This window comes from Cryphonectria parasitica (genome assembly GCF_011745365.1).
Source record: "Cryphonectria parasitica EP155 unplaced genomic scaffold M406scaffold_9, whole genome shotgun sequence".
In the NCBI taxonomy this organism is placed as follows: domain Eukaryota; kingdom Fungi; phylum Ascomycota; class Sordariomycetes; order Diaporthales; family Cryphonectriaceae; genus Cryphonectria; species Cryphonectria parasitica.
This window is the reverse complement of record NW_024468917.1, coordinates 748,370-771,378: the sequence shown is the minus strand read 5'-3', so window position 1 is coordinate 771,378 and position 23,009 is coordinate 748,370. Positions and strand designations below refer to the sequence as shown.

General features: G+C 54.1%; 6 protein-coding genes across 6 annotated transcripts; 3 read left to right on the top strand and 3 right to left on the bottom strand.

The window, feature by feature from the left end:
- Positions 1–93: 93 nt before the first annotated feature.
- On the bottom strand, positions 94–916 carry M406DRAFT_63830 (uncharacterized protein; the record flags this gene model as incomplete). Its single annotated transcript, XM_040924855.1, has 4 exons — positions 94–135; positions 215–369; positions 474–529; positions 810–916. The coding sequence occupies 4 exons, from the start codon at positions 914–916 to the stop codon at positions 94–96; spliced, it is 360 nt and encodes a 119-aa protein (XP_040771623.1).
- A 642-nt stretch (positions 917–1,558) lies between these two features.
- Positions 1,559–6,283, bottom strand: M406DRAFT_353470 (uncharacterized protein; the record flags this gene model as incomplete). The annotated part of the gene is made up of 4 exons (XM_040922766.1): positions 1,559–3,916; positions 4,063–4,236; positions 4,271–5,765; positions 5,979–6,283. The coding sequence occupies 4 exons, from the start codon at positions 6,281–6,283 to the stop codon at positions 1,946–1,948; spliced, it is 3,945 nt and encodes a 1,314-aa protein (XP_040771622.1). The 3' UTR covers positions 1,559–1,945.
- A 1,856-nt stretch (positions 6,284–8,139) lies between these two features.
- M406DRAFT_268437 (WD40 repeat-like protein) lies at positions 8,140–9,783 on the top strand (the record flags this gene model as incomplete). Its single annotated transcript, XM_040917940.1, has 1 exon — positions 8,140–9,783. One exon carries the CDS (start codon positions 8,140–8,142, stop codon positions 9,781–9,783), a length of 1,644 nt encoding a protein of 547 aa, XP_040771621.1.
- Positions 9,784–16,761: 6,978 nt separating this feature from the next.
- M406DRAFT_282404 (uncharacterized protein) lies at positions 16,762–17,921 on the top strand. Its single transcript, XM_040918480.1, has 3 exons — positions 16,762–17,497; positions 17,591–17,683; positions 17,757–17,921. The coding sequence occupies exons 1-3, from the start codon at positions 17,167–17,169 to the stop codon at positions 17,819–17,821; spliced, it is 489 nt and encodes a 162-aa protein (XP_040771620.1). The 5' UTR covers positions 16,762–17,166; the 3' UTR covers positions 17,822–17,921.
- Positions 17,922–20,553: 2,632 nt separating this feature from the next.
- On the bottom strand, positions 20,554–21,490 carry M406DRAFT_334267 (uncharacterized protein; the record flags this gene model as incomplete). The annotated part of the gene is made up of 4 exons (XM_040920920.1): positions 20,554–20,682; positions 20,816–20,981; positions 21,092–21,329; positions 21,481–21,490. The coding sequence occupies 4 exons, from the start codon at positions 21,488–21,490 to the stop codon at positions 20,554–20,556; spliced, it is 543 nt and encodes a 180-aa protein (XP_040771619.1).
- A 272-nt stretch (positions 21,491–21,762) lies between these two features.
- On the top strand, positions 21,763–22,481 carry M406DRAFT_358271 (uncharacterized protein; the record flags this gene model as incomplete). The annotated part of the gene is made up of 1 exon (XM_040923849.1): positions 21,763–22,481. A coding segment is annotated over exon 1 (159 nt), but the record flags the coding sequence as incomplete, so codon positions are not given.
- Positions 22,482–23,009: the final 528 nt, after the last annotated feature.

The following is a 23,009-nucleotide window of genomic DNA, read 5'->3' as shown; positions in this document are numbered from 1 at the left end:
CCCCGCCTTGTCATACTCTTGACATCGAATCCCTCTCTGCCGCTCGTTGGCCACATACATGCCCCCTCCTGATCCCGGACCTACGCATCTGCCTTAAGGAAGCCGGAAAGCAATCTTGGCCGGCCAGATCATAGCCTGCAGAAAAGAAGGAAAAGGTCAGTTGAGCCTCATTACCATCATCATAAGTCACTCTCCTCTTCCCAACTAGACTCACCTTCTCCAGATCCCACACCCCAGACGAAACATAGACGTCGTCCTTGAGCAGATCAATCACCGCCTGCCGGCTCTCTGCAACGACTATGACCGTGCTGCCCGCAAACTTCATGCTCGAGACCTCGTCATCAGCAGGCATGTCCTCCAGCACGGCGCCTAACATCGTCATCGCGATCTCTCCGTCAGCAATAGCAAACAAAGCCTTTACACGGCTCCAATAGGGATGTTGGTGTGGATGTGGATTACAAGGGAACACTTACCACCCATCTTGAAAAGGCCGCTCTCCTTCATCTTGCTCAGACCGGCGAAATGTTGCCTGAATGAAGCATCACATGTTAAATCCTCAGAAGCCTTTTTTTCCCCTGGCTCTTCTCCCTTTTCATCACAACATAGGGGCAGGAGCCCAGAATATAGCCACTCAAAAAGGGTACTAGAGGATGATGGGGATAAGCGAAAGGGTGAAGAAGGCAGCGTGGTCTCATCTCGAACAAACACAACCCACCCCATCCCTTCTCTCCTCCTCCTCCCAAGACAGATTCTCCCTCCTGATCGATGTATAATAAGATAAGAATAAAAAAATAAAGATAAAAACTCACGGCCGAACCTCCAGCCTCTTCGCCAAACTCCCCGGCACATCTGGCACAACCACAAGCCACTCATACTTGCGCGGTTCCGCCGCGGGGGCAGAAGCAGAAGAAGCCATCCTCCTCGTCGCTGTGGTGAGTGGCAGAGTCCGCACTACTGTCGTAGCCGCAGGTCGTCGGAGCAGTAGTGACAGTCGTGCAGAAGAATATGTCGGTCGTCCAAAGGCAGTTGGGGCAGTGATTGTCCTCGCGAGGGCGTTGAGGCTGGGTGGCATTCCTTTTCCGATGAAGAGGGAGGAGAACGGGGAGAGAAGGATTGGTGCTTTTAGAATTCAAAAGAAGACGAAACTACTTGCGTTTTTATTCGTCGTGTGCTCCTCGGGCCAAAATAAAACACAATATGGAAGGTAGTGAGTGAGGGAGGCACAACTCGCGATTGCGCAAGTGCGACGGTGTCGGGGGTGGGTGGCATGTGGGGCAGCCCCTCCGCAGCTGCGCGGGCTAAATGTACTATAAGTACATACTGTGACAAGTCCATACTGCATTCGCCCACATCAGTAGTATGGCCCCAATCCAGAGTGCTTTGCTCTGTAACGAATACCTGCCTCCCAAGCCCACTCTCCTTTTGTACCTTCTCTGTTCCACAATGGTCTGCGATTATGGTGTTTTTCAATTGCTGCTCTGTAGCAAATCTCAGTTTGGATATCTTCAATTGTCGAGGCTGGTATGGGGACCTCAGGTGCGTCATATGTACAATCTGTCCTTCCTACTATCTCTGTCCATGTCTTGTTCTCCCGTACTGCCTGCATCGATCTGTAAAGACAACTTGTTTTTCCAAGAAAGAAAAAAATAAAAAGATTAACGGATGGGGAGACCAAGAAAGGTAAAAGAGAAAGAAGCCAGAGAAGAATAAGCCCCGAAAAAAGAAAACAAGAGCCAGCGCTATTTGACCCGCGAACTCCACGTTTGAAAGCAGTGACCGGCAAATCAGTCACGAAGAGAGTCCCTTTGCAATTCCTTCGCCCGTCCCTGAATATCCCTTCTGGGTCACGTAGCCCGAGCCAGATCTAAAAAGCAGTCTCAGATACTTCTCTGACCCCCCCCCCCCTCTTCTTCCTTTTCCTGGCCACGCCCGTAAAAGCATTCCACTAGTCAATCTCGATAATCTCCACGGGGCCTCGTTCAGTGAGCACAGTCTGCGTAGGCTCTGCAGTACCCATGGACATGCTTCGTGGTCTTCCAGCAGGACTGTCGCCACTATCGTCGTCTTTAGGCTTGTCTGCCGGGCGCCAGCTTCCATCTGCCGCAACCAAGATAGACTTGGTGTCCAGCTTTTTCTGTTCCTCCAGCTGTTGGCGTACCTTGTCCAGGAAGCTGTCAATGTACAGGCTTCCTGGTCTCGCATCTAGGAAACATATAGGACACTTCCACTTATCAGGCTCCGAAGGTTCCAAGCGCTTGGGGCATGTGCAGCCGCCCTGGTGGCTGCACTTGATCCGCTGTTTCGCGGGTCGCGTGTTCAGCCATGTCTCGAGATCAAAGCACTCCATGTGGGTGCACGCAACGCTGCGGGCTGGGATGTGGAAGATGGTGGAACTGAACGGATCTGTCAGGTCAATGGACAGCTCACGTGCGTTGTCTCCAGTTCGGTCAATCACCGCGATGCCATCCTTGTCCGGTGCAGCCGTAACCCTGGACCGGATTTTCTCCAGAGTCTTCTGGAGATCTGGCCTGTGGGTGTCTTCTATTTGCTTCAGTACCCGCGAATGGCTGACAGTCTCAATGATTTCCACCGCCAGATAAAAGTTATTACCCCTCTTGTCAGCGGCACTGGGACCTGCGTGCGGTACCGTCGCTTTCAAGCTATTCTTGCCAGGCAGCACGTAGTTCGTCAGCTCCACGGCCAAGTCTTTGCCGTTGTGAGTGCTCCTCCTGATGGGAAGCTGATGGCCATTGAACTCGAGGAAAATATGCTCAGGCCACAGGGCCTCCTTGAGGACCCAGTCTGACTCCTGGACTGGTCCGTCCGACTGCAGTCTGCAGCAACGAGCGCGGAAGCGCAACGAGCCGTCCGAGTATTCGCAGACATTCATCAGCATTTGGTGTCCGCCACAGCCCGGTGCTGCTTTCTGCCTGCAGGCTCGTGACGCTTGTTCCGGGCTAATCTCAAGCTGCAACTCGTGATGATATGTTAGACGGAATGGAGCTAGTGCAAAGGATTCAACGTATTGATAGTATCTTTCGTCCGGCTGTGCGATACATCTCGTCCGGTCGGGGCTCCGCGCCTGGGCTTGGTGAAGTGACATGAGAACCGACCTCCTTGACTCAGACGTATGGGGGTAATCGCGTCGGTCGAAGACCTGGCCCCGAGGCGGAACGAGACGTGACACTGGGCGGGGTGCACCATTCATGGCCACCGCTGAAGCGTTATGCGGTGTCGATGGGCGCAAGTATGGCTGCTGCATATTGCCAGCGAGAGCGGGAACGAAGCCATTGGCATGTCGCATCGGGCCAACGTTTGGCATGGCGGGTGTCCGAGGGCTCGGAATCATCACTGGACCCTGCCCCGCGGCCCATTGTGCTTGATATTGCGCAGAATGAGGAACGGACTGCCATATGCGGTGCTGATTTCCATCTTGCACCTGCTGAGGAGCGTTGAGCTGGCCCTGCTGGGGAGAGAATATGGCCAAAGGGGATTGCTGTGGACTCGCCGCGGCTTGCACCATAGGCCCTTGCATAGCAGGTCCTTGCAGCGCAGGCCCAGCATTTGGGAGATTGCTTGGAAGGAAAGAATGCTGAGGCCCTTGACTGGAATGCGACGGCACCGTCGGCACGCTACCCGTCGGCGAGCCATATGACATCTGGGACACGAACGGACTTGATGTGTCAGAATATGCTTCAAAGGGTGATGGACGCGCTGAGTATGAAACCGTAGTTGGTACATTTTGTGGATCCGAAGTTGTCCTTCTATTTTGGCCCGACATCGCGTTCTGCAAATGAGCCGGCGACCACTGTGGTGCAGGAGGGGGCATGTGCTGAGGATGGGTGCCGAAGGTCGCGCCGCCATTCGCTGCCTGTAAAGGGGGCAGCTGTTGTTGCTCAGTGCCAGGCGTTGTTGGCTGCAATTGTGGCAGTTGTCGGGCCTGCTGTGTGGCGTTTTGTGTCATCGTCCTCTGCTGGCCCTGTTGTTGCGGTTGCTCTTGTGGTGGCCGTGGGGCTTGTTGCTGGGCCCGCTGCTGATGCTGCCCAGCCTCTTTCTGTTGACTTTGTTGCTGCACAACTTGCTGAGCTCTCTGCATTTGAGCTTGTTGCATTTGAGCTTGTTGCATTTGAGCTGGGCGTATTTGAGCTTGGCGTATTTGAGCTGGGCGTATTTGAGCTGGGCGTATTTGAGCTGGGCGTATTTGAGCTTCGTACAGCTGATTTTGTTGCATCCAGGCTATTCGGGCTCGGGGCATCCGAGCTTGCAGAACCTGTTGCATCTGCTGGTCCTGGTTCATTGGAGCCTGCCGCAGCTGCGGATGAGGCTGTAAGTTCTGTTGCTGCGAGTTCTGGTGCTGAGACGGCGGGTTCTGTTGCTGAGGATTCGGGTGTTGGTGCTCTGGGTGCTGGTACGGAAATTGATGCTGTAGTTGCTGCTGTTGGGAGACAGGTTGCTGGTGAGCCTGCTGCTGCACATATTGCCCCACCTCGGCCTGGTGTCGCTGAGCCTCCTCCAGCAGCGACCTCTGCGGCCCCATGACCGTCCGGTGCCACACTTGCTGGCTCTGATTCCCTACAGTACGTGGCTCCGCGGCTTGGATCTCTGCCATCGCATCTCGGTATTTCTGGATGAGCTTTGCGTTCCGGCTCGCGAGATCTACACCGCCAGCGATGTTGGGAAGGTCCAGAGCACGCAGTACGCCGCGTTCATCACAGTGACTCCTCAGATCTTCGGCGAAAATATCCTCAACCTTCCGAGCAGGGTCACCGTCTCTGATGTCGAGTTTCCGTCTGCACATCGTGAAGAGGAGCTTCTGCATGACACGGGACTCACACTTGATTCTGACCATCAATTCGTCCACCAGGCAAGGGTAGCCGCGCTGGCGGACTTCCCCGAGGAGAGTGATCCAATGACGGACAAAACCTGCGAAGAAAGCTGTCACCTTCTCAACGGTCTGGGGACTGACAGTGTATAATTGGTCGGGGGGAAAGTGCGCCGCCCACCTCAGTGTGCCTTCACTAAGCTCAGCGCTCTCCTGCTTAAGGAGAAGTCCGAGGTACACGAAGCCATTAAAGATTTCGTCGTGGTCTCGAGGAGGGCAGGGCGGGAGCGAAGCAGAGCCAAGGGCCCACTTGCAAATTAACGAGTGTAGATTGACGTAGAAGATGTCTCGGTGGATACAGGCATCCCTCAGGAGCTTGATTCGTGGTTCCTCGCAGTCTTTAGGTAAATACACCTCAGGTCCCGGTGCAACGAGCATCTTATCGAGGTACTGGATAACCTGGATGAATGCATGTTGGTCCACATCGAAGCTGTTGTCATTAGGCCCAATACACCTCCTCTTGCCCGGAGGCTCCCCGTCTCCCGCCGAGTTCGTCCGCGCCTGCATGCGCGGACCTTCTTCTGTCCTGCCTGTGCTCGGAGGCAAGGCGCCCGGTTCGTTTGGTGGAACTGCCCGGTTATTCTGCGGCGGCCAGAAGGAGGCGGCTTGACCATCATCAGGTCCGACGTTAACCTGCCGGCCGGTGGAAAGTGGCGCTGCGGCAGCATCCTCCACAGCTGGCGCCCTTGCGTGCGGGCTGGCTAGCAGCAAGGCATCTGAGGCTGTGGCGTCTGCGGCAGCCGTGGCGGGCACCGTATCTCTTCGTTCTGGTGGACCAGCCGGCCGTGGCACAGAGGCCGGGTTCGAGCTATCCTTGGTGTTTGGTCCAAGTGGACTTGGCTCGTCGCTGGGAGCGGGCGAGGGGAGGACATTCAGGACTGTCCTGCAATTTTGCGCCGACTGTCAGTCTCTGCTCTCTTCTCGTTGATTTGTTTGTTTTCTTCCTTCCTTTGGCCTTCTTCCAACTATACATGTGTGCGTATATTTTTGCGTGAAGTAGATGAAACCGCGTCTAGGCGCGTCGCCAGGGTAACGTGGTGCGTTTGGCTCGATACCTCTGAGCAGCAAAAAGGCCAAGGATAGAGACGTGACTTACTCTGCAAGCTCATGTGCCGGAGGCCCATCCTTCTGCCCCGCCGGCTGCTGAGGCCCTGCCACCCTGACGTTGTCTTGAACCTGTGGGTGAGGTACACGGACATTTCGTGGTCCCTGAGCTCGAGGCCGCTTCGGGGATGGCTGCGAAGGCGACTGTGGAGGCATGCAAGCAGAGCTGGACTGAGCAGGCGTGGTGCTTGTCATCCATGCCTTTTGCCTGCCTGGCATGAACTTGTTCAACGTCGAGTTGGCATGGGCGACCTGGGATGAGAAGGCAGCATCCGCTCCCATCAGCGGACTGGGCATGATTCACAGACCAAGCATGCGCGTATGGATCCTGGTCGAGGGTGCACAGAGGGTTCGTTTTCCAGTGGCCAGACTTTCTCCAGACTGTGTGAGGCGCGTCAAACCGTGTAACCGAACAGACCAGGTTCGAGTGAGAATATCATGCGCAACAAGAAGGGGAAGATAAGGAGGAGGGAGGGGGAGAGGTTAGAGAGAACCAGGTATGATGTCTGTATTATGGTCCCAACAGTACATAAAGCGAGCCTCAAGGAGAGAGGATTTCTTTTGTAAGAAAACCAAGTACATCCAGAAGCAACAACACAGGTGGGAGGCAGCTGTTGTTGTCACGTCCTTCACAGCAAAGCCAACGGCAGCTGACTTCCTATAGCTGAGGAAAGTTGCTGATCAGCAGCTGCAGTAGTCAAGGGATGAGTGGTGGTTGCCTTCTTGCTCCCTCACAATGTCTGGATGGGAGATGATAAGCAACAAGATGCCCGCCCCTGAGGCTGGTGTGAGAGGGCACAGCACTGCACTTATGGAGGGGAGGGGAAGAAGGCGGGTGCGTTTGTCAAGACGAGAAGGTGGGTATTCATGAATGGCAAAGAAACCCTGTGGCGAGGCTTGACAGGTGATTGGACAGAGACAGTGGGGGTCCACACATTCCCGCCTGTCATGTCAGAGCTAGTCTGCCCCACTGTTTTGTCTTCAGAACCTTCCTCTCCCTTCATTCCTTTGGTTCAGATCAAAGTTGGGAAGGATTAAGTGAGACGAAGAAGAAGGAAAAAGAGATAGTAAGAGGGGGGGGGGGGGAAGAGGGGAAGCGATTATATGACCAGTCGAACAAGGACGATGACAACAAGATGGGTGGCAGAGATCAACTACTAGTGCCTTCTTTTTTTTACCCACCAGCTCTGGCCCTAATCATGATGTCTGCTCGATATATCTTTGATTGGCCGAAACTCCAACATGTGGCTGACCATGGACTTGGGGTCCAAGAGGAGCAAGAAACAGTCCATCCATTGGAAACAAAGCCGATGTTGAACCTGCTGTTTGATCAACCTTCCTCCCTGCTGCTCATCATGACTGTACCTCCTTACCTATCATCTGTCAAATTTGATACAATACTGAACACTTCATGATACTGTGACAGTAAACAAGAGAGGGCCATCCCCTCATCCATACTCTCCTGTCGCTGTAACCTCAATAAGTCTCAGACATTGCCAGCTGGCTAGCACTCGACAAAAGAATGAGAAGAAGCAAATCATGCATGCATAATAACATGGGACAGGCCTCGCCTCGCCTTGGTTGGGATATTGACACAGCAACAGCTCAAAAACTGGGCTATTTATGAGAGAAGACTACTTGCAAGCCTGGTTTAATCTACAGAAGAGAATGTCTCATCCACCTTCCAGCTCAATGGCACAGTCTTTCGCATTCGCTCTGACTTGAGGGCTATGAAGCGTCTTCGTCCTTCAAGAGAGCGGGTACCATAGCACATGCTTGACCTCTGGATAAGACTCAATATGTTCTTAGGCATGCACTATAGTCACTATAGTCGCAGTACAGCACATAGACAGACCCTAAAGACTTACAAGGTTGAGGGCCCTTCCCTACTATCACTGCCAAGCAAGGTGCTATTGTTGGTGCTACCTCAAAAGAGGCATCTTAGTCAGCCATCTTATCGATAACTCAAGTGGGCTGCCCAAAAAGTTTCCATGGCGCCTTTTCCCCATTGACCTCCTCCACCACAAGGAAGAACAGAAGGAGGCTGTCTCATGTGAAAATCACACTTCTCTTTTTCTCATCTTCCTTTTTTTTTCATCCCTCACAAACTAAGCACTCACGACCACAGCAACACCTGGCCCTTCTTCTTCAAGATGGCAGCAGAGGTCAGGCCGCTGCCACAGCTCAAGCTCCCCTCGGCACCACAGGCCATCACCGCCGAGCAGCGCTACTGGAAAACCTTCAAGAACCAAAAATCCCACACGACCACCGCCTCGTGGGGCGTCACCCACATCTCCTTCCCCTCGCCCTCCTCCTCGTCATCCTCATCGTCCTCCACCGCCGCCAGGAACAATGATCTCTTCGCCGTCACCGCCGGCCCCCGCGTCGATGTCTACTCCATCCGTCGCCGCGAGCCCCTCAAGACCATCGGCCGTTTCGACAGTGTCGCACGATCCGGTGAGATTCGCGCCGACTCGCGCGTCCTAGTGGCCGGCGACGATTCGGGGAAGATGCAAGTTTTCGATGTCGCAGGCGGGGCCAGGGCCGTCGTTCTCAAGACCTGGCACGTCCACAAGCAGCCCGTCTGGGTCACCAGGTGGAGCCCGTCGGACCTGACCACGCTCATGAGCGCGAGCGACGACAGAACGGTGCGTCTCTGGGATCTGCCGGGCCAGGAGGCCACGAGGCAGTTTGTCGGCCACCAAGACTACGTCCGCAGCGGCGCCTTCATGCCGGGCGGCCTGGGCGCGAGCAGCAATATGCTGGTGACGGGGAGCTACGACGCCACTGTCAAGATATGGGACGCGAGGGTGCCAAACGGGAGCGTCCTGACCTTCAAGCACGCCGCCCCCGTCGAGGAGGTCCTCCCCCTGCCGACGGGCACTACCGTTCTCGCCGCTGCCGACAACGCCATCTCTGTGTTAGATCTGGTCGCCGCCCGCGTGCAGCGGGTCATCACCAACCATCAGAAGACGGTCACGTCGCTCTGCCTGGCCTCCAACGGCAGGCGTGTCGTCAGCGGCGGCCTGGACGGCCACGTCAAGATCTTCGAAACAGGCTCGTGGAATGTCGTCGCCGGCGCAAAATACCCCTCGCCTATCCTGTCCCTCAGCGTCATCACCGCAGGCGCCAACGCCGCAGATCGCCATCTGGCCGTGGGCATGCAGTCGGGTGTGCTCTCCCTCAAGACCCGCCTGACAGGCTCGGCCGCCGAAAAGGAGCGTGAGCGTGCCCGCGCCGCTGCCGTCACGGACCTGTCGCAGCTAGACGTGGCCAAGTCCACCAAGCGGAAGCGCAAGGAGATCCTCACCCGGTCCCTCGCCGCCGTCGACCGCGATGTCGACTTCCTAATCGACAAAGACGCCCACGGCCGTCCCGCCAAGGAGCGCCAATGGCAGTATGACCTCCGGCACGGAAAGTACGCCGCCGCTCTGGACGGCGTCCTCGACACCGCCGCGCCCGACCACAGCAAGCTCAACGTGTTGACCCTACTCCACGCGCTGCGCCACCGGTCTGCCCTGCGCGCCGCCCTCGAGCACAGGGACGAGGTCTCGGTGCGGCCTGTCATGCACTGGATCAGCAATCACATCATCGACCCGCGCTACCGCAGCGCATGCGTCGACGTCGGCCTGCACCTCCTCGACCTGTACGCCGAGCACGCCGGGGCCAGCACCGAGCTGGCCGCCGCCTTCAAGACTCTGCGGAAGAGAGTCACCCAGGAGGTCGAGAAGGCCCAAGTCGCGGCGCAGACGGGTGGCATGGTGGAGGCGTTGATGATTGCTGGGGAAGAGGCATGATGATCATCGTTGGTTGGATAGTCATGTGGCTTAGAGTCCTTGCGTATGTTTATCGGGGGGCTTGGAGGAAGGAAGGAAAGAGGAAAGAGGAAAAGAAGGCTGAAATTCTCATCATCCGGGTTTTCTACTTCATTTGGTTGGTTAGTATGCATTGTTCCGGCGTTCAAGGGATGAGGAGGGTCATCAAAAAGAAAGAGAGAAAAAGAAAATTTGTACATAGGGAAGGGGTGTCGATTGTGAAAGTGCTTTTTTTCCAAGAGGCGTAATGATTTGATACCAAAGTAGATGATGGTAAGCAAGGCCCAAGTCGTCTGCCTTGAGTCTGACGACAAGAGAGATGGTCCTGAATGATCTCTGCATCACAACAATATCAGATAATTAAGATTGTGCTCTCACAAAGCAAGTGAGAAAGGCAAGATTCATGAAGGCCGCATGCAGACAGACTGGAGCAGTTTACATAAGTGAATGGAGTCGTCAACTTGGACATTTTTTTGGTGTTGAGTGTTTGTTGCATGTTTATTGGGATGAGCAAGCAATGTAAAATTATAAAGGAACCCATCTAACCATGTATTGGGTATCGATAATTTTGGTAAGAGAAAGAAAAGAAAGAAAGAAAACTCTTTCTGTATGCGTCTTTCTATGAAGTGTCGCCCCCAGTCATCAATCATCCATCCAAACGCAGACTGTCAAGTCGCGGTAATAATGTATGCCATGCAATAGCCCTCCGACTTGAAGAGGGAGGAAGAAAAAAAAAGGAAAAGGGAATGAGCAGAGCAGTGCATCTCTAAAGCCTTCCTTGTCAACCCCAAATATCATCATATCATGGCAAAGAAAAAGAAGTGGAACTCGATGGACTGTGAGGAATGACTTGCTCAGGAGGGTCCATCTCCACACCCCCCTTCCCCCAATCTTGCCTTTGGGAAATTTTTATCTCCTTGCCAGCATCCACAGCCGAAGAAATGTATCGTCCGTTTCCCATCGATTCTGTCCTTTATCCCATATCTTACAATTCCGCCGAGGGCGAAAGGAGCCGAGTCACCCCTAAGATCGACTCCTCGCCATCCCATCCTCGTCTCTGCCCTCTCGCGTCGGCGCCTCGGGTAGAGGCTTCTGCGACGTCCCACCATTGACACGGGATTCCTAATAACCTCCAATGGCAGACCTCTGGGCATGTCTCCTTGCCCTGCCCGAGCCGATATCGATTCTGCTCATCTCCTCCATCAGCGCCGCATCGCCCCCTGCCTCCCCATACCCCATTGGTACCAGAGCGCCCCCTGAGGAGATAGGGATTTTGGCTGGTATTGGCGGCGCCGAGGCGCTGTGGTCCCTTCCGACCGGCTGCTGAGGTGGCATATCGTACATTGGTGCTGGGGCGCGGTTCTCATAGTCAAGAGTGCTTGCTCTGGCGGGCGGCCGAGCCATGAAATCATCTCTTCCATGCGGTTGCGTCAGAGGCGCGAGCGGACTGTGTCCAGATCCGTTCGCACCCGACATCATCACCGGCATAGCAGAGTTGCGGTTCGCCTTCTTTTGCAGACGGTTGCGGCCGGAGCCTGGGGGCGGCAGGGCACTACTGCCCTGGGCATCAGGCATAATGTATGTCGATGGCGCCATAGAGGAGGCTGGCCTCTCACGAATGCGGAGAGCCTTGCGACCTGAAGATGGAAGCGGCTGTGGACCAGACAGAGCGGGCCTTGAGCTCGTCGCAGCACCTGGAGTCTTGCCCGCCTTTGGTTCAGGCTCTGGGGCCCACGTATCCATGGGCAAGTGGTCTGACGGGTCAACCTCTCTCCCATCGTGGGTGATGATCACACCGTCGATCTCGTCATACTCCCGACTCGCTCGGCTCTCCGGCTCTTTCGGTGCTGCAACAGCAAGAGCGGGGTTCAGGGCGTTATAATCGTCAGGGCCGAACGGAACACCAGACAGGCGATGGCTTTCGGGTACTGGAGCTGGGCTGACAGACTTCCTGCGGATCGTGCTATGACCCATCGGACTGTGGCCTGGCGACACCTGTCTCCGTGCATCTCCGTGCTGGGACGACCCTCTCACAGCGTACGCACCAGGGCTGCGATTACGTTCATACGCATCACTATGGTAGGCTGACATGCGGAGATGCTGTTGTGGCATCTCTGGGGGCGCAACGTAGCTCGGCGGACGATCGTTCATCTGGCGGCCTCTCATAGAGCCCACAGGCGGTTGCTGAGGCGGAGGCTGGGTGTGCCGCCTGTCATGACGCCCTGCCTCGTTAACCCTCTGAGATATCTCCATGGACAGAGCTGGGTCCATCCCTGGGATCAGAGAAGCAGGGATCGGAATACTGGCAGGGGCAGCCAGCTGCGTGTCTGGCAACTCATATTCGTTACCCATGGGGCGCGGAGAGTACCCACTGGGCGAGTGGCCTGGTACATCATCGGACCGTGAGTAGTCGGGCGACCCGCTCTGGCGGTAGGATGCGTTGTATGGGCTTGAAGGGGCGCCATTTCTGCCGCTGAGGTTCAGTGGCGGAGGAGATGGGTTGTGCTGGTAGTCTGCCTCGACAAGAGAGGAGGCGCGAGATCCACCGCGCCTGTAATCGTCGAGCCCGGGTCCTGGAGAGTCTGGGACATCCTCGACGGTGGGCTGCAAGGATCTGTGGTGCGCCTCGTACGCCGCATCGTAGGATTGATGACGTGGTGGGGACGCCTGTTGTTGACTGCCGCCAGCATGGGCATCATTGCCAGCTGACACTGCAGCAGGCGAGGAATCGTATCCACGGTAGACGGGACGCCCCGGGTAGGCATTAGGTGGAGCAGACTGACGATGGGCCTCGTTTCGTAGGACATCCTTCCTCATGACCGGTAGTGTCTGGGCCTGGTGCTTAATCTCTGGTGTCCCACCAGGCGTGATCCGGTGGGCTGGGGGCGGAGGTGGCCGATCACCCTCGAAATCTGCACCAAAAGATGGGTCGGTCGGCGATGGCCCATAGGGTGAGGACGGCGTGTACCTCCTGTCAGGGGTGTGACCTTGATGGCTGGGTGGGAAGTCCAGGTCGTCGGGGTGCACCGGGTACCTGTCTCGGTCTGAAGGGGTCTGATAGGTGCTTCCCGGCACAGATGAGTAGTTGTCAGTGAGACGCTGACGGGGCGACGCGGTATTGCCATGGTGTCCAGCAGAGGGTGAGTGTGCATGGCTCGTGGTGTACGGTGCTGGTGAGTGTTCAGGCGTCGAGAGCTCAGCGACGTAATCCCTCGGTACACTCGGCTGTGACCTTGGAGGGGTTGGGATGTGGCTCGGGGCGGGCTGAGGAGGCTGAGCCGGAGCCTGACCGGTGAAAGGATCCGACGGTAGAGGTCGCCTCTTAGGAACCTTGTGCTGGCCTGCGACGGCTTCAGGGTCGGAAGTCACGGGCTTTGCTTTGGCGGCGGGCTTGTCGGGTTTGGGGCGGCTGTCATAGAAGGTGATTTCGATCCTGATATCTCCGGCATATTTGCCCTTGCAGCTCAGGTTCTGCCACAGGTCTTTCTGGCCGCCACCAGTTATGATGATGTCGCGCAGGTCGATCCATGCCTCCCCTATCAGTTCTGTCTTTTTGTCGTCGTTGAAGACAGAAAGCTTCAGCTGGAAGTAGTCCGGTCCATCATGGACGGTAAATCGAAGTTCTTGGTCCCTGTGGGCTTCGTTTTAGTAACTGAACCTGGGCAGAAAGAAGTATAGGACCTTGAGAGACGAGCAAGACCATCTTGGAAGGAAGCTTACCATCTGGGCGTCTGGCCTCCTCGGATATCGGTGGTCGTCTTCTTTGCTTCCTTCCCAAGCCTCGCAGCACAGTACGGGTCCTGTTTGCCAATGGTCTTCCTGTTTGGAAGGTTCTTGGCTCTGTCCACGATCAAGACCAGAGTCCCAATCTCAGGACCGTCTATGCTCATGTCGGCGAAGATGCCCGCCGAATGAGGACCATTGACGAGATGTGATTTCACCATCGTGACGGGGCGGGGTCCTTATGACCTCAAAGCTGGGGCCCTTCTTTCGCTATCTCGTTATCGGTTGGCTGCACTTGGTGCTCGTTTCGGTATACTGCAGTCTCTTGCAGAAGCTCGCGGGAAAGAGAGAAAGAAGAAAAACAACCAAGCACTATGCCCAAGCGTGGCCGAATTACTGATGCCGTACTGGTATTACATAGGAGGAGGGGTGGCTGAGCGAGGTCGACTCTTCCAAAGCAGGCGAATCAAGAGAGTCAAAAAGGAAGGACGAGCATGGGTCTGCTGGGCTCGTTGATTGATTGACTGTTTGTCCGTACGTCACGTAACCGATATTAGGACCAACGAATGTGAGGTGTGACGAGGTGAGAGGAGAAAGGGAGAGGAGTGGTGTGGTGTGGAGGGAGGGAGAGGGGTAAAAGAGGTATATGAAGAGAGGGTGTAGATAGAGACAAGGTATGTGTGCAAACGGGTGTGTCGACCTCTCAAAAGGGTGGGCTGTGCGTTTGCTCTGATGATGGTGACGGAGGTTTTGTTTTGGTTCGTAGAGACAAAAAGCAGCGGCCCGGTCAGGAACTCCCTTAGCACATGCATGCAGCTCTGCGGTGCTGCTAGTGGGTGCTCATGCTGCCGCTGCTACTGCTGCTTCCGCTACGGGAGGGGGGAGAAGAAGAAAAGGCACTGCACGCAGAGACGAAGGCTGGGGTTTGGGGCGGCAGGCCGAGTTTGGGGGGGGCTGGGGGACCAGGGACAGCTGACCGTCTCAGCCAATGGGCGCGCTCTGTGCAGTGCATGAGGGGTCCCGCTTCAGTGCAACTGGCAGGGGTTACCCATAGTAATCCAGGGGAGTCATGGGAAGTTCCACGGGCTCTGGCATGGGGAGGGGCCGAGCTACTAGCATAGATATGGCCCCGTAGCCCCAAAACTGGATTGTTGATTGACGTCGATGGTCCAGACTCAAAACTTTGGGGGCCCGGTCTCTCTCTCTGTAGGGCTAGCTGGCTGGCTGCGACTTGAGAAGCATGATGAATTTTTTTCCCCGTTACAAATCTCCGAAGAGTAGGAGGTGCGAGTTCTGAGCTGGCATGCCCCATCTAAAAACTCTATTTGTTTCTGACAATTCTTCAGAGTGATGTAATAACCCACACAGCCTGCATGCATGCTGTAACCTGCCATAGTACTTGCTACTGTATGATTCAGGGCATGAGTGTAGGGTGAGATGAACCAAGCGAGGCTGAGGCTGAGGTGAAGGCAAGATGCTCTACTGCTACCATGGTATGACCGACTGATATCTTCCCCACCTCAAACAAACAACAGCCCACCTTTTTTTCACCCACTGGATCCGGTCGAGATTCCCGATCTTGACGGGGTGCATGTCCTTGCCGAAAGACGATCCACAGCGTGCGTTTCTATTTCCCAAGGACAAGATGACTGCCGGGACGGAATGGCCTCTGCAGTAGTCATCTGTAGTCCGACCTCTCAACCAAGCCAGATCATCGCTGCTCCTCCACTTGGGGGAGGCCCTTTCACCCCTCCAGATGCAGATAGCCCAATCTCCAATGGGATAGTTTCCAATGCTATGACCTCCTGCACGATCACCTGCCTGCCCTCTTGGGGGAAGCTTCCCAAGAAACTTACCACGGTATGCTCTCTTGGCTTCTGTTGTTGTTTCCAATCTTCCCTTGGCAGCTTGGTGTCTACAAGGCACACATCCTGATCTGAACCACAGCATCCCAGCTGCGATAGTACTGGGCACAAATTTAACAAACCCACTTCGAAGTTACTCAGTCGGCCATTCTCCGCCACGAACCTTGCGCATGCTGAGTCAAACATTCCCAGCCTTACGTTTTACGACGAGGCAGGGTGTCTCAGCCCCGGCCGCTTGCGAGGATCGATGGCAGGATCGATCACTGGATCAACTAACTATTCCCAAGAACTGTTGGTCGATCTGACGCCTAAAATAAAAATATAGACAAAGGAAGGGGCCCTCTCTCTGTCATGGGTTTCTTTGTAGTCAACGCAGGGCTGTCTGGTGTACGGAGAGATGGCGAAATTGGCGCAAAACAATTTGTGCTGTGGTTGTCATCAGGTTGCGAGTCCCCAGAAAAAAAAATCCACGCAACAAAACATGGATACCGCCACGAGGTTGGGCGCAACACGAACGTCCAACTATGGGGTTGTGGGCTGATCGTAACGGCCAGCTCTCTCCCTCTTGGCAGAAGTGAGAAAACGTACTCGGTGATGACGACGCAAGCATGAAGAAAGTCCCTCGCGGTGGCCGAGAAGGGGTTGTGCGAGAAAGTGACAGCTGACGACGGGAATAAGAACGCCGGAGATGTGGTGACTGACGACGGCTCCATGACGGCCCCGCGGAGGGCATTGGCAAATTTAGCAGGCAAGCAAGAGTCTCTGCCGCCTCCTTGGCCAACCACCCAGCCAGCGCAGCCTGCCTGGAGGACGACGCACTGCGGCTCTTACCAGCTTAGAACTCTGCACGCAGGACTGCGCCCCCAGGGCAGGATAAATATGCAGCATCTCCTCTCTCTCTCTCTCTCTCTCCAGGCAGACGCTCAATAGGCTAGAGAAGCAGATCATTTCTGCCTTTTGATCGATGGGATCGCGTCCAGGTACGGTGACATTGGCCAATATAGATAAAGTTTGCCGCTATTTGCTGCACTTTGCTGCTACTATCATAGTACACAATACAAACGAGCCAAGGCTTCGTATCGATCGTGTTGATGCAACAATGGCCCTGTGTGGCTGTTTTTCCCATCTTCCAGCATGTATCCCTGTTACTGCTCACCACTCACCACGGAAGCGAGCTTGCGGCATTGAATCCCTGCTGTGATCTGCAACCCCCTGCCGCACACAGGGCCAACCCACTGAGTGCCCTTCCCCTCCAAAACGAAACCCCAATCCCCAAAGCTGACCCCACATGCTGACTACACAAATGTCATGGTACAACTGACAGCAGGGGGGGCCGCAAGTCCAGTTGACCTCACCCCATCATCGTGAGGCTGAAGAGAAGGCGCCCAATTCAGTATTGTTCTGGACCACCTATTGCACTTGCACTACACTGTCTAGTACTTGACCTCCTCGACTTCAACCCACCCCTTCAGCCTTGTGTATGTGTGCATATCTAGCGTTTCCTATCCACATGCACAGACACTAGACACACAAAACCCTTCTACACAAGTCAAGCAGGCGCTCAGACTGTCATCGGGCAACACGTCTCCGCCTGTTGACACATTCTCTCCCCACCTCAGGGCGGATTCCCACGGGCTCATCCTCCTCCCTCCCCTTTTTCCCACCCCCCCCCCCAATCTTTGCGCTGTCAGACACGTGTCATATTGTCACCACCCTGCCTGATCCTCGAAGCCCATTCATTCCAATCCTCGATCCAATCCTCCTCCATTCCACCATCATGTCAGACACGTTATCATCATCTTCATCAGCAGCAGCAGCAGCGGAGGGGCCGCAGCAGCCAGGGCCCCTCAACTACATCCTCGGCTTCACCCTTGTCGGCATCGCCTGGGGCCTGACTACCCCCTTCATCCGCCGGGCGGCACGGGATCACCACCCGCCGCCCCACCCGGTTCTAGACTCCGACGCCGTCCGGGCCAGCTGGCTCAAGTCCAAGGTTTACGGTGCCTTCTTTGCCGTCGTCGACCTCCTCCGCAACCCACGCTATGCCGTCCCGCTGCTGCTCAACCTGACCGGGAGCGTGTGGTTCTTCCTGTTGATCGGGAAAGCGGGTGAGTCCCTTCTTCTTGTTACCGTTCCTTGTGCTATCTATACTTTAGTGTGGATGGACGAGATGATGATGCTGACATCTCTCTGGTATCTAGAGCTGAGCTTGACCGTGCCCATCGTCAATACGTTGGCGTTCCTGTTCACCGTTCTCGGTGACTGGTGGGTGGACGGCAAGGTTATTGACCGGGGTACGTCTCCCCCCCCCCCTCCTTGTGTTGGTCATAGATTACTTCACATTGCGAGACTGACTATCACACCTAGGTACAATGATGGGAATGATACTATCCCTAACAGGTATCGCGTTGTGCGTATACAGCAAGAATTGATCAAAGACACGTTGTGCATATTCTGCGTCGTTGGAGTGGCGGCGTGTAGGGTTAGAATCAAAAAGGATAGATCTCGAATAGCACCAATTTTCCCCGTTTCAAATACTACATTCCATCTTGTTATAGTATCGGCTTTTCCGTCTAGTCTACTCTGTTCGCGGAGTGATCGAGCGGTCTCGCCGATGCAACATTTTGTCGGTACCAAGGAGAGAGAGAAAACAGACGTGTGGTCCATTTATCAAGGCCTGAGCACTTCTCTTCTCATCAATCTTCATCCTGACTAGGCGCCAGACACAGTGAGTTGTTAACAATATTATGAACGAGGCTAAAGATACCTTTCCATATTCGAGGCGCTTCCCAAGCATACTTGCTGAAGATTAGAATTTGAGCCTCAAGACCTCGACAAAAGCGATCGAGAGCCATAGGCATGACACAATTATTATTTCCGATTCACCAGAAATCAGGGCTACTATTCACATGAATAAGTTTCTCTACTCATCTTGCTGCTTCGCCGCGCCAACTTTGTAATATCAAACGTGGTCCCGTTCAGTAGTATTACAAGTCACGGTGCTCTTCAACTGCCTCAAAAATCATCATTACAATTAACGACCAATTCCAGATGCCCCGCCCAACAACCTCCATCAATGAACTGTCTCCTCCGCAGGCCGAATCACCACATCAATCCCACCATCTCACAAGCTTTAGTCTGAACATCATAACACAGTTAGCCGTGCTGTCGCAGCATCAGCTGCTGTCCAGAATATATGGGCGCCCGACTGAGCTGAGCAATAATACAACACAGCCTTTCAATGGATGGGATTTACGGAGGATAAGCATGGTCATCCGGGACGGGAATTCTTGGGGCTTTTAAATGCGAGAATTCCTCTTTGGAGAGAACGTGAGACCGGGTGGGGATGGTGAGACGCCTCAAGAGGAGGCGGAGCACCGGGCGCAGCACTTTGCAAAAAATGAAGTGATCACTGAGTATCATGACTCTTCACTATCTTTCCATTAGATTGACTGAAGAGAAAAGGAAGAAATAGTCATACTGTATTTTGCATGAGGCCATTCTTTCGGGCACAAATAAAGAAGAGGGCCCCACCCTCAATTCTCTCAGCCAGAGCATAGTCAGATGTGGCGAGGTGTTCGAGTAACAACCCCAAAACGCCTTTTTCATCACGAGGCGGATAATCAAAGGTGATGTTGAGTCGCTTCCTAGTTAAAACTCGGTCTACGAGGCGTTGACCGATTCTAAAATAGGGCTGCGTCTACGCGGACAAGTCGGGCATCAACGACTTCTGCCATACTCCCCTTCAAGAAGGCTCGTGTGCAAAGCCTCGCTAAACGGAAGACCTGAGCTTCTTCGGGGAATTAAACCATTCGAGCAGTGAGTTACGTATGCATTACACGAATCAAGTAAATGATTTTCACTCATCAGGCATACTCCAATATGGCTGACGAAGCCACCACGACAACAAACTAATAGTGCAAAAGTGTCACAATATGGAAGATAGAGAGAGAAAGAAAAAAAAAAGGAAGGAAATGAAAAGGGAAAAAATGGCCCAGATATCAGGTCAATCTTGAGATGGTTGATTTGATTACTGGAAAATAGGGCGCCTCAGGTTGTACAGCTGATCTCTGACGAATACGAGCCCGACGCCCAATCCCCTTTTTTCTCTTCCACATCAGGATTTCTCACGTTCAGCTGCGTCCAACAAAATTCAGCCAATCAAGAACCATTTTACGCCGAACCTCCTCAGGGCTGAACTTTATTATCATCTTCTTTTTTCCTTGTTTTGAAAAATCTCGCTTTTTCGGCAAAAAGATGTCTCGTCGGAACGCTCAAGTACCGATCTAGACCATATGCACTTCAGGTTGCTAGCATTACCACAGTAGACTATAGGTGTAGAAGTTTTTTTTTTTATCCTCCCCCCTCCCAGATACTATCGTCTGAAATCGAAAGAAGCATGTACTGAATATTATGCATATACAGTTTGTACTGTGTGGCGCGTCCCCAATTGTCAGCACATGCCAATTCGCACGCGATGTTGCGCCAGAAAACATGTGTGGACCAGCAGCCCCACAGCTAAAATGATAATGCTTGTTCGTGGAAGAAATGATGGGTTATTAGAACGACAACAACTATGTTAAGAGAAGCCACCATCCGAGACACACCGCCAGACTTGGTTTTTTTTCTTTTTTTTTTCCCCCTGTCGAAAATCACAATTCTTTTGTGAATCTATACTAGTCTTTGGCCTGATTTGATTCTGTCCTGCAGAAGCCCTGTTCCCTGGCGCCCTTGCTTATAACAACCCACCCTGATATTGCCATCGGTTTGCACTAGGCAATGCTGATGATCATCATGAGGGGAAGAAGGAAAAAAGGAAAAAAGAAAAGAAGAAAAGAAAGAAGTCATTAGTCTCATGGCCTACTACTGTACACGGCGAACGTGCCAGTCGTTGCCATATATGTCCCACACTTATCGTGACAGTGCCCAGCCAAACCGTCTGCAGGGAGAGGGGCCTGGTGAATTGAAATGCCTGGTTTACTCCTTCTGAACCACTCCAACCGGTCTTTTTGCTCACATGCCGTCCAGACGGCATGTCCAATCTATCGTGTCCATCGTCATGTTTTTGAGCAAGCGTAGTCGAAACACCTCTCTCGTTCCCTCTAATTAGACAGTTGTCCGAAGCGACATGCGTCGCAGCCAGACTGATTTAACAAGAGGACATCTATCGTCGGGTACGGACCCAGCGCTGCACGCTCCGAAGACTAGGGTCTTCGGCCGTCCAGCGGTTCAAGTTCAGGTCTGAACCCTGAAGCGAATTGTAGATTGTCTCGTCGGTGATGGAATGGAGCTCCTACGCAAGACCCAAGTCAGTCATTTGTGCCATTCGAAAAAGTGAAAAGAGAAACGGAAAAAACGGCTACGAGGATTGTTCTTGGGAAGAGGTTGTGTCAGAGAGGAAGGGGGTTGGTGTGAGGAATCCATACTGATCGCAGTCGGTGATCCGCCTGGCGGAGCATCGCTTGGTTCTTTGAATTGGGCCGGCCGCCCATGAGGATCTGTTCCCGGCACTCGATCCATCGCTGGGCAGCAGCCTGGCGCAGGTAGATCTTCTGTGCCTCGTGACGTCTGGCGTAGGCATCAAGAAGGACCCTACAGAGCAGAGCAGGCAGTTTTCGATTAGCCACACGTCCAATAATGCATCGTCACAAGCGCTTTATGTGTGTGCTTCCCCCCCCCCCCCCCGAACGGGTGGAACTTACTGCTTTAGCTCCGCTTTTGCCTGCTCGTCTGGCCCTCCACTTGTGACGGGCACGCTCGTGTCTGCACCGCAGTTCAGGATGCGCTGCCCGTCGAGGTTGCACTGGCGGAGGGTAGCCCAGCCTTCTGTGTAGTAGTCGTCCATGTTGGGAGGATCAATAGGAGCGGCAGCGATGTAGTATTGGATGTTCTGGAAATCCCCCAAGATCTCGGCCACGCGGGCTGTTCGGAAGTTGTTTACTAGTGGAGGAAGACATGGTGTGAGCATCATATCAAGGACAAGCTAAGTGCCCGAATGGCATAGAGACGCCCTTGTCCACCTGGATTGTGGAACAGCGAAGATTGGGGGGGGGGGGGGGCAAGGGGATAAAAAAGGGCGGAAGCCACATACGTCCGTCCATTTTGTATGTAGTATAGCCTAGACAAGGATAGGCAGTAGAAAAATTGTGAATTTTTTTTAGAGGGAAAAAACTCTTTGGAAAGGGGGAAAGAAGCAAGGCCTCTTTCTTGTTTGGAGTCTAGAAACCCAGTGTAGTGTAGTGCGGATATGACTGTAATTATTAAAGAGGGAAGAAGAGAGAAGAGTTGATATAACAAGAGGAGTTCTGGCGTGAACAGTTGAACGAGGACGGCGATTATGAAAAGCAGAGGATGGATGAGCCGCAAGCGAAGTACAAAAGGAAAATCAATAGTAACTTCGTGACGATATCAATATGGGTCCGGATCGGCGGCCTGCTGAAAGGAAGGCTGAAAGCAAAGAGATGAACTATTGAGAAGACGTTGGGGTCGCTGGCGTCGAGCACATTCAGCAACTCTGCTAAGATGACGGCGAAGGGAGCCGCCTGTATTATAGGGGAGGGGGAAGATGAGGAGGGCGGGTGGTTGGTAGGAGAACAGCCGCACTTGAGGCCATCATGAAGAGTTTGACCGAAGAATTGAGGTCTCCAATGGCATGCCCACCGATTGTCATGATCGACCTCGGACGCAGACGTACTCGGCCGGAGTAGAGATGACGCTATGACCTCTCCAGGACAGCTCAACCCACAAAGCAAAAAGGACGCAAGAGATAGCATAGTACAAGATATGACAAGGCCCCCATCTGTCACCTAACCCCGCCGCCATGCAGAGCAAAAGCGGCAGTTTGGCAGACACACCAGCCATGATCCCGGCGTAAATCTCATCCCACAGCTGCACGAACCTGCAGGAGATCACCGCCCACCAGGTTCCTGACTGATGTGGTGGGGCCCGTCACAATCTGGAGATGAGCTGCTGTGCACAGGTGAGCAGCCAAGGTGCGTTAAAAAAACAAATATCCATTTTTCCCTCTCCTTTTCTCCTGCTGTGTCATGTCGTCAGGGCGTCTGTCAGCGAATCGGGGGCTGCCATCTTGTGGGAAAGAGGGGGGGGGGAGAGGGGAATTGAATCTGTCGGAAGACCACACCGTCGGGACGGCAATGGGGACAGGGCTTAGAGAAACATCCCGGGCCAGCTGTGATGTACATGATAGCCGCTATTCTCCACATGGCGTGCAAGGAACATTTCTGTAGCCTGGCGTCCAAGAATAGACATCACACGCGGGGAAGAAGGGTGGTGAGGTACTATGGTACATAGTAAATCGACGAAGGAAGAGAAAGTGTGCCTGACAAGCCAGCACGGGGCACCAGGGGCATTGGCCAAGGTGCATGACCACCAATGCAAGAGCGACGCCATGTTGGAACTACCAGGTCGCCGTATTAGTGATACTGGTGGTGATGGTGGCTTCAGCGTCTGACGGCAATGGCTTGAGGAGGGAGGCAGGGAGGGAGGGGGGAGGGAAAGGGTGTGAGGCGCCAAGAGGGGGGGAGGAGGAGGCCGAGGACGAGGGCCAGCCACCTTACCAATCTCTTTGAGAGAAAGAAAGATCATAGATCCACACACCAC

Excerpts from the sequence above, each read along its gene's own strand:
- M406DRAFT_282404 (XM_040918480.1), top strand. The coding sequence starts at position 17,167 with ATGTCAGACACGTTATCATCATCTTCATCAGCAGCAGCAGCAGCGGAG. Across the intron at positions 17,498-17,590 it reads CCTGTTGATCGGGAAAGCGG|AGCTGAGCTTGACCGTGCCC; the intron begins GTGAGTCCCTTC and ends TCTGGTATCTAG. Across the intron at positions 17,684-17,756 it reads CGGCAAGGTTATTGACCGGG|GTACAATGATGGGAATGATA; the intron begins GTACGTCTCCCC and ends TATCACACCTAG.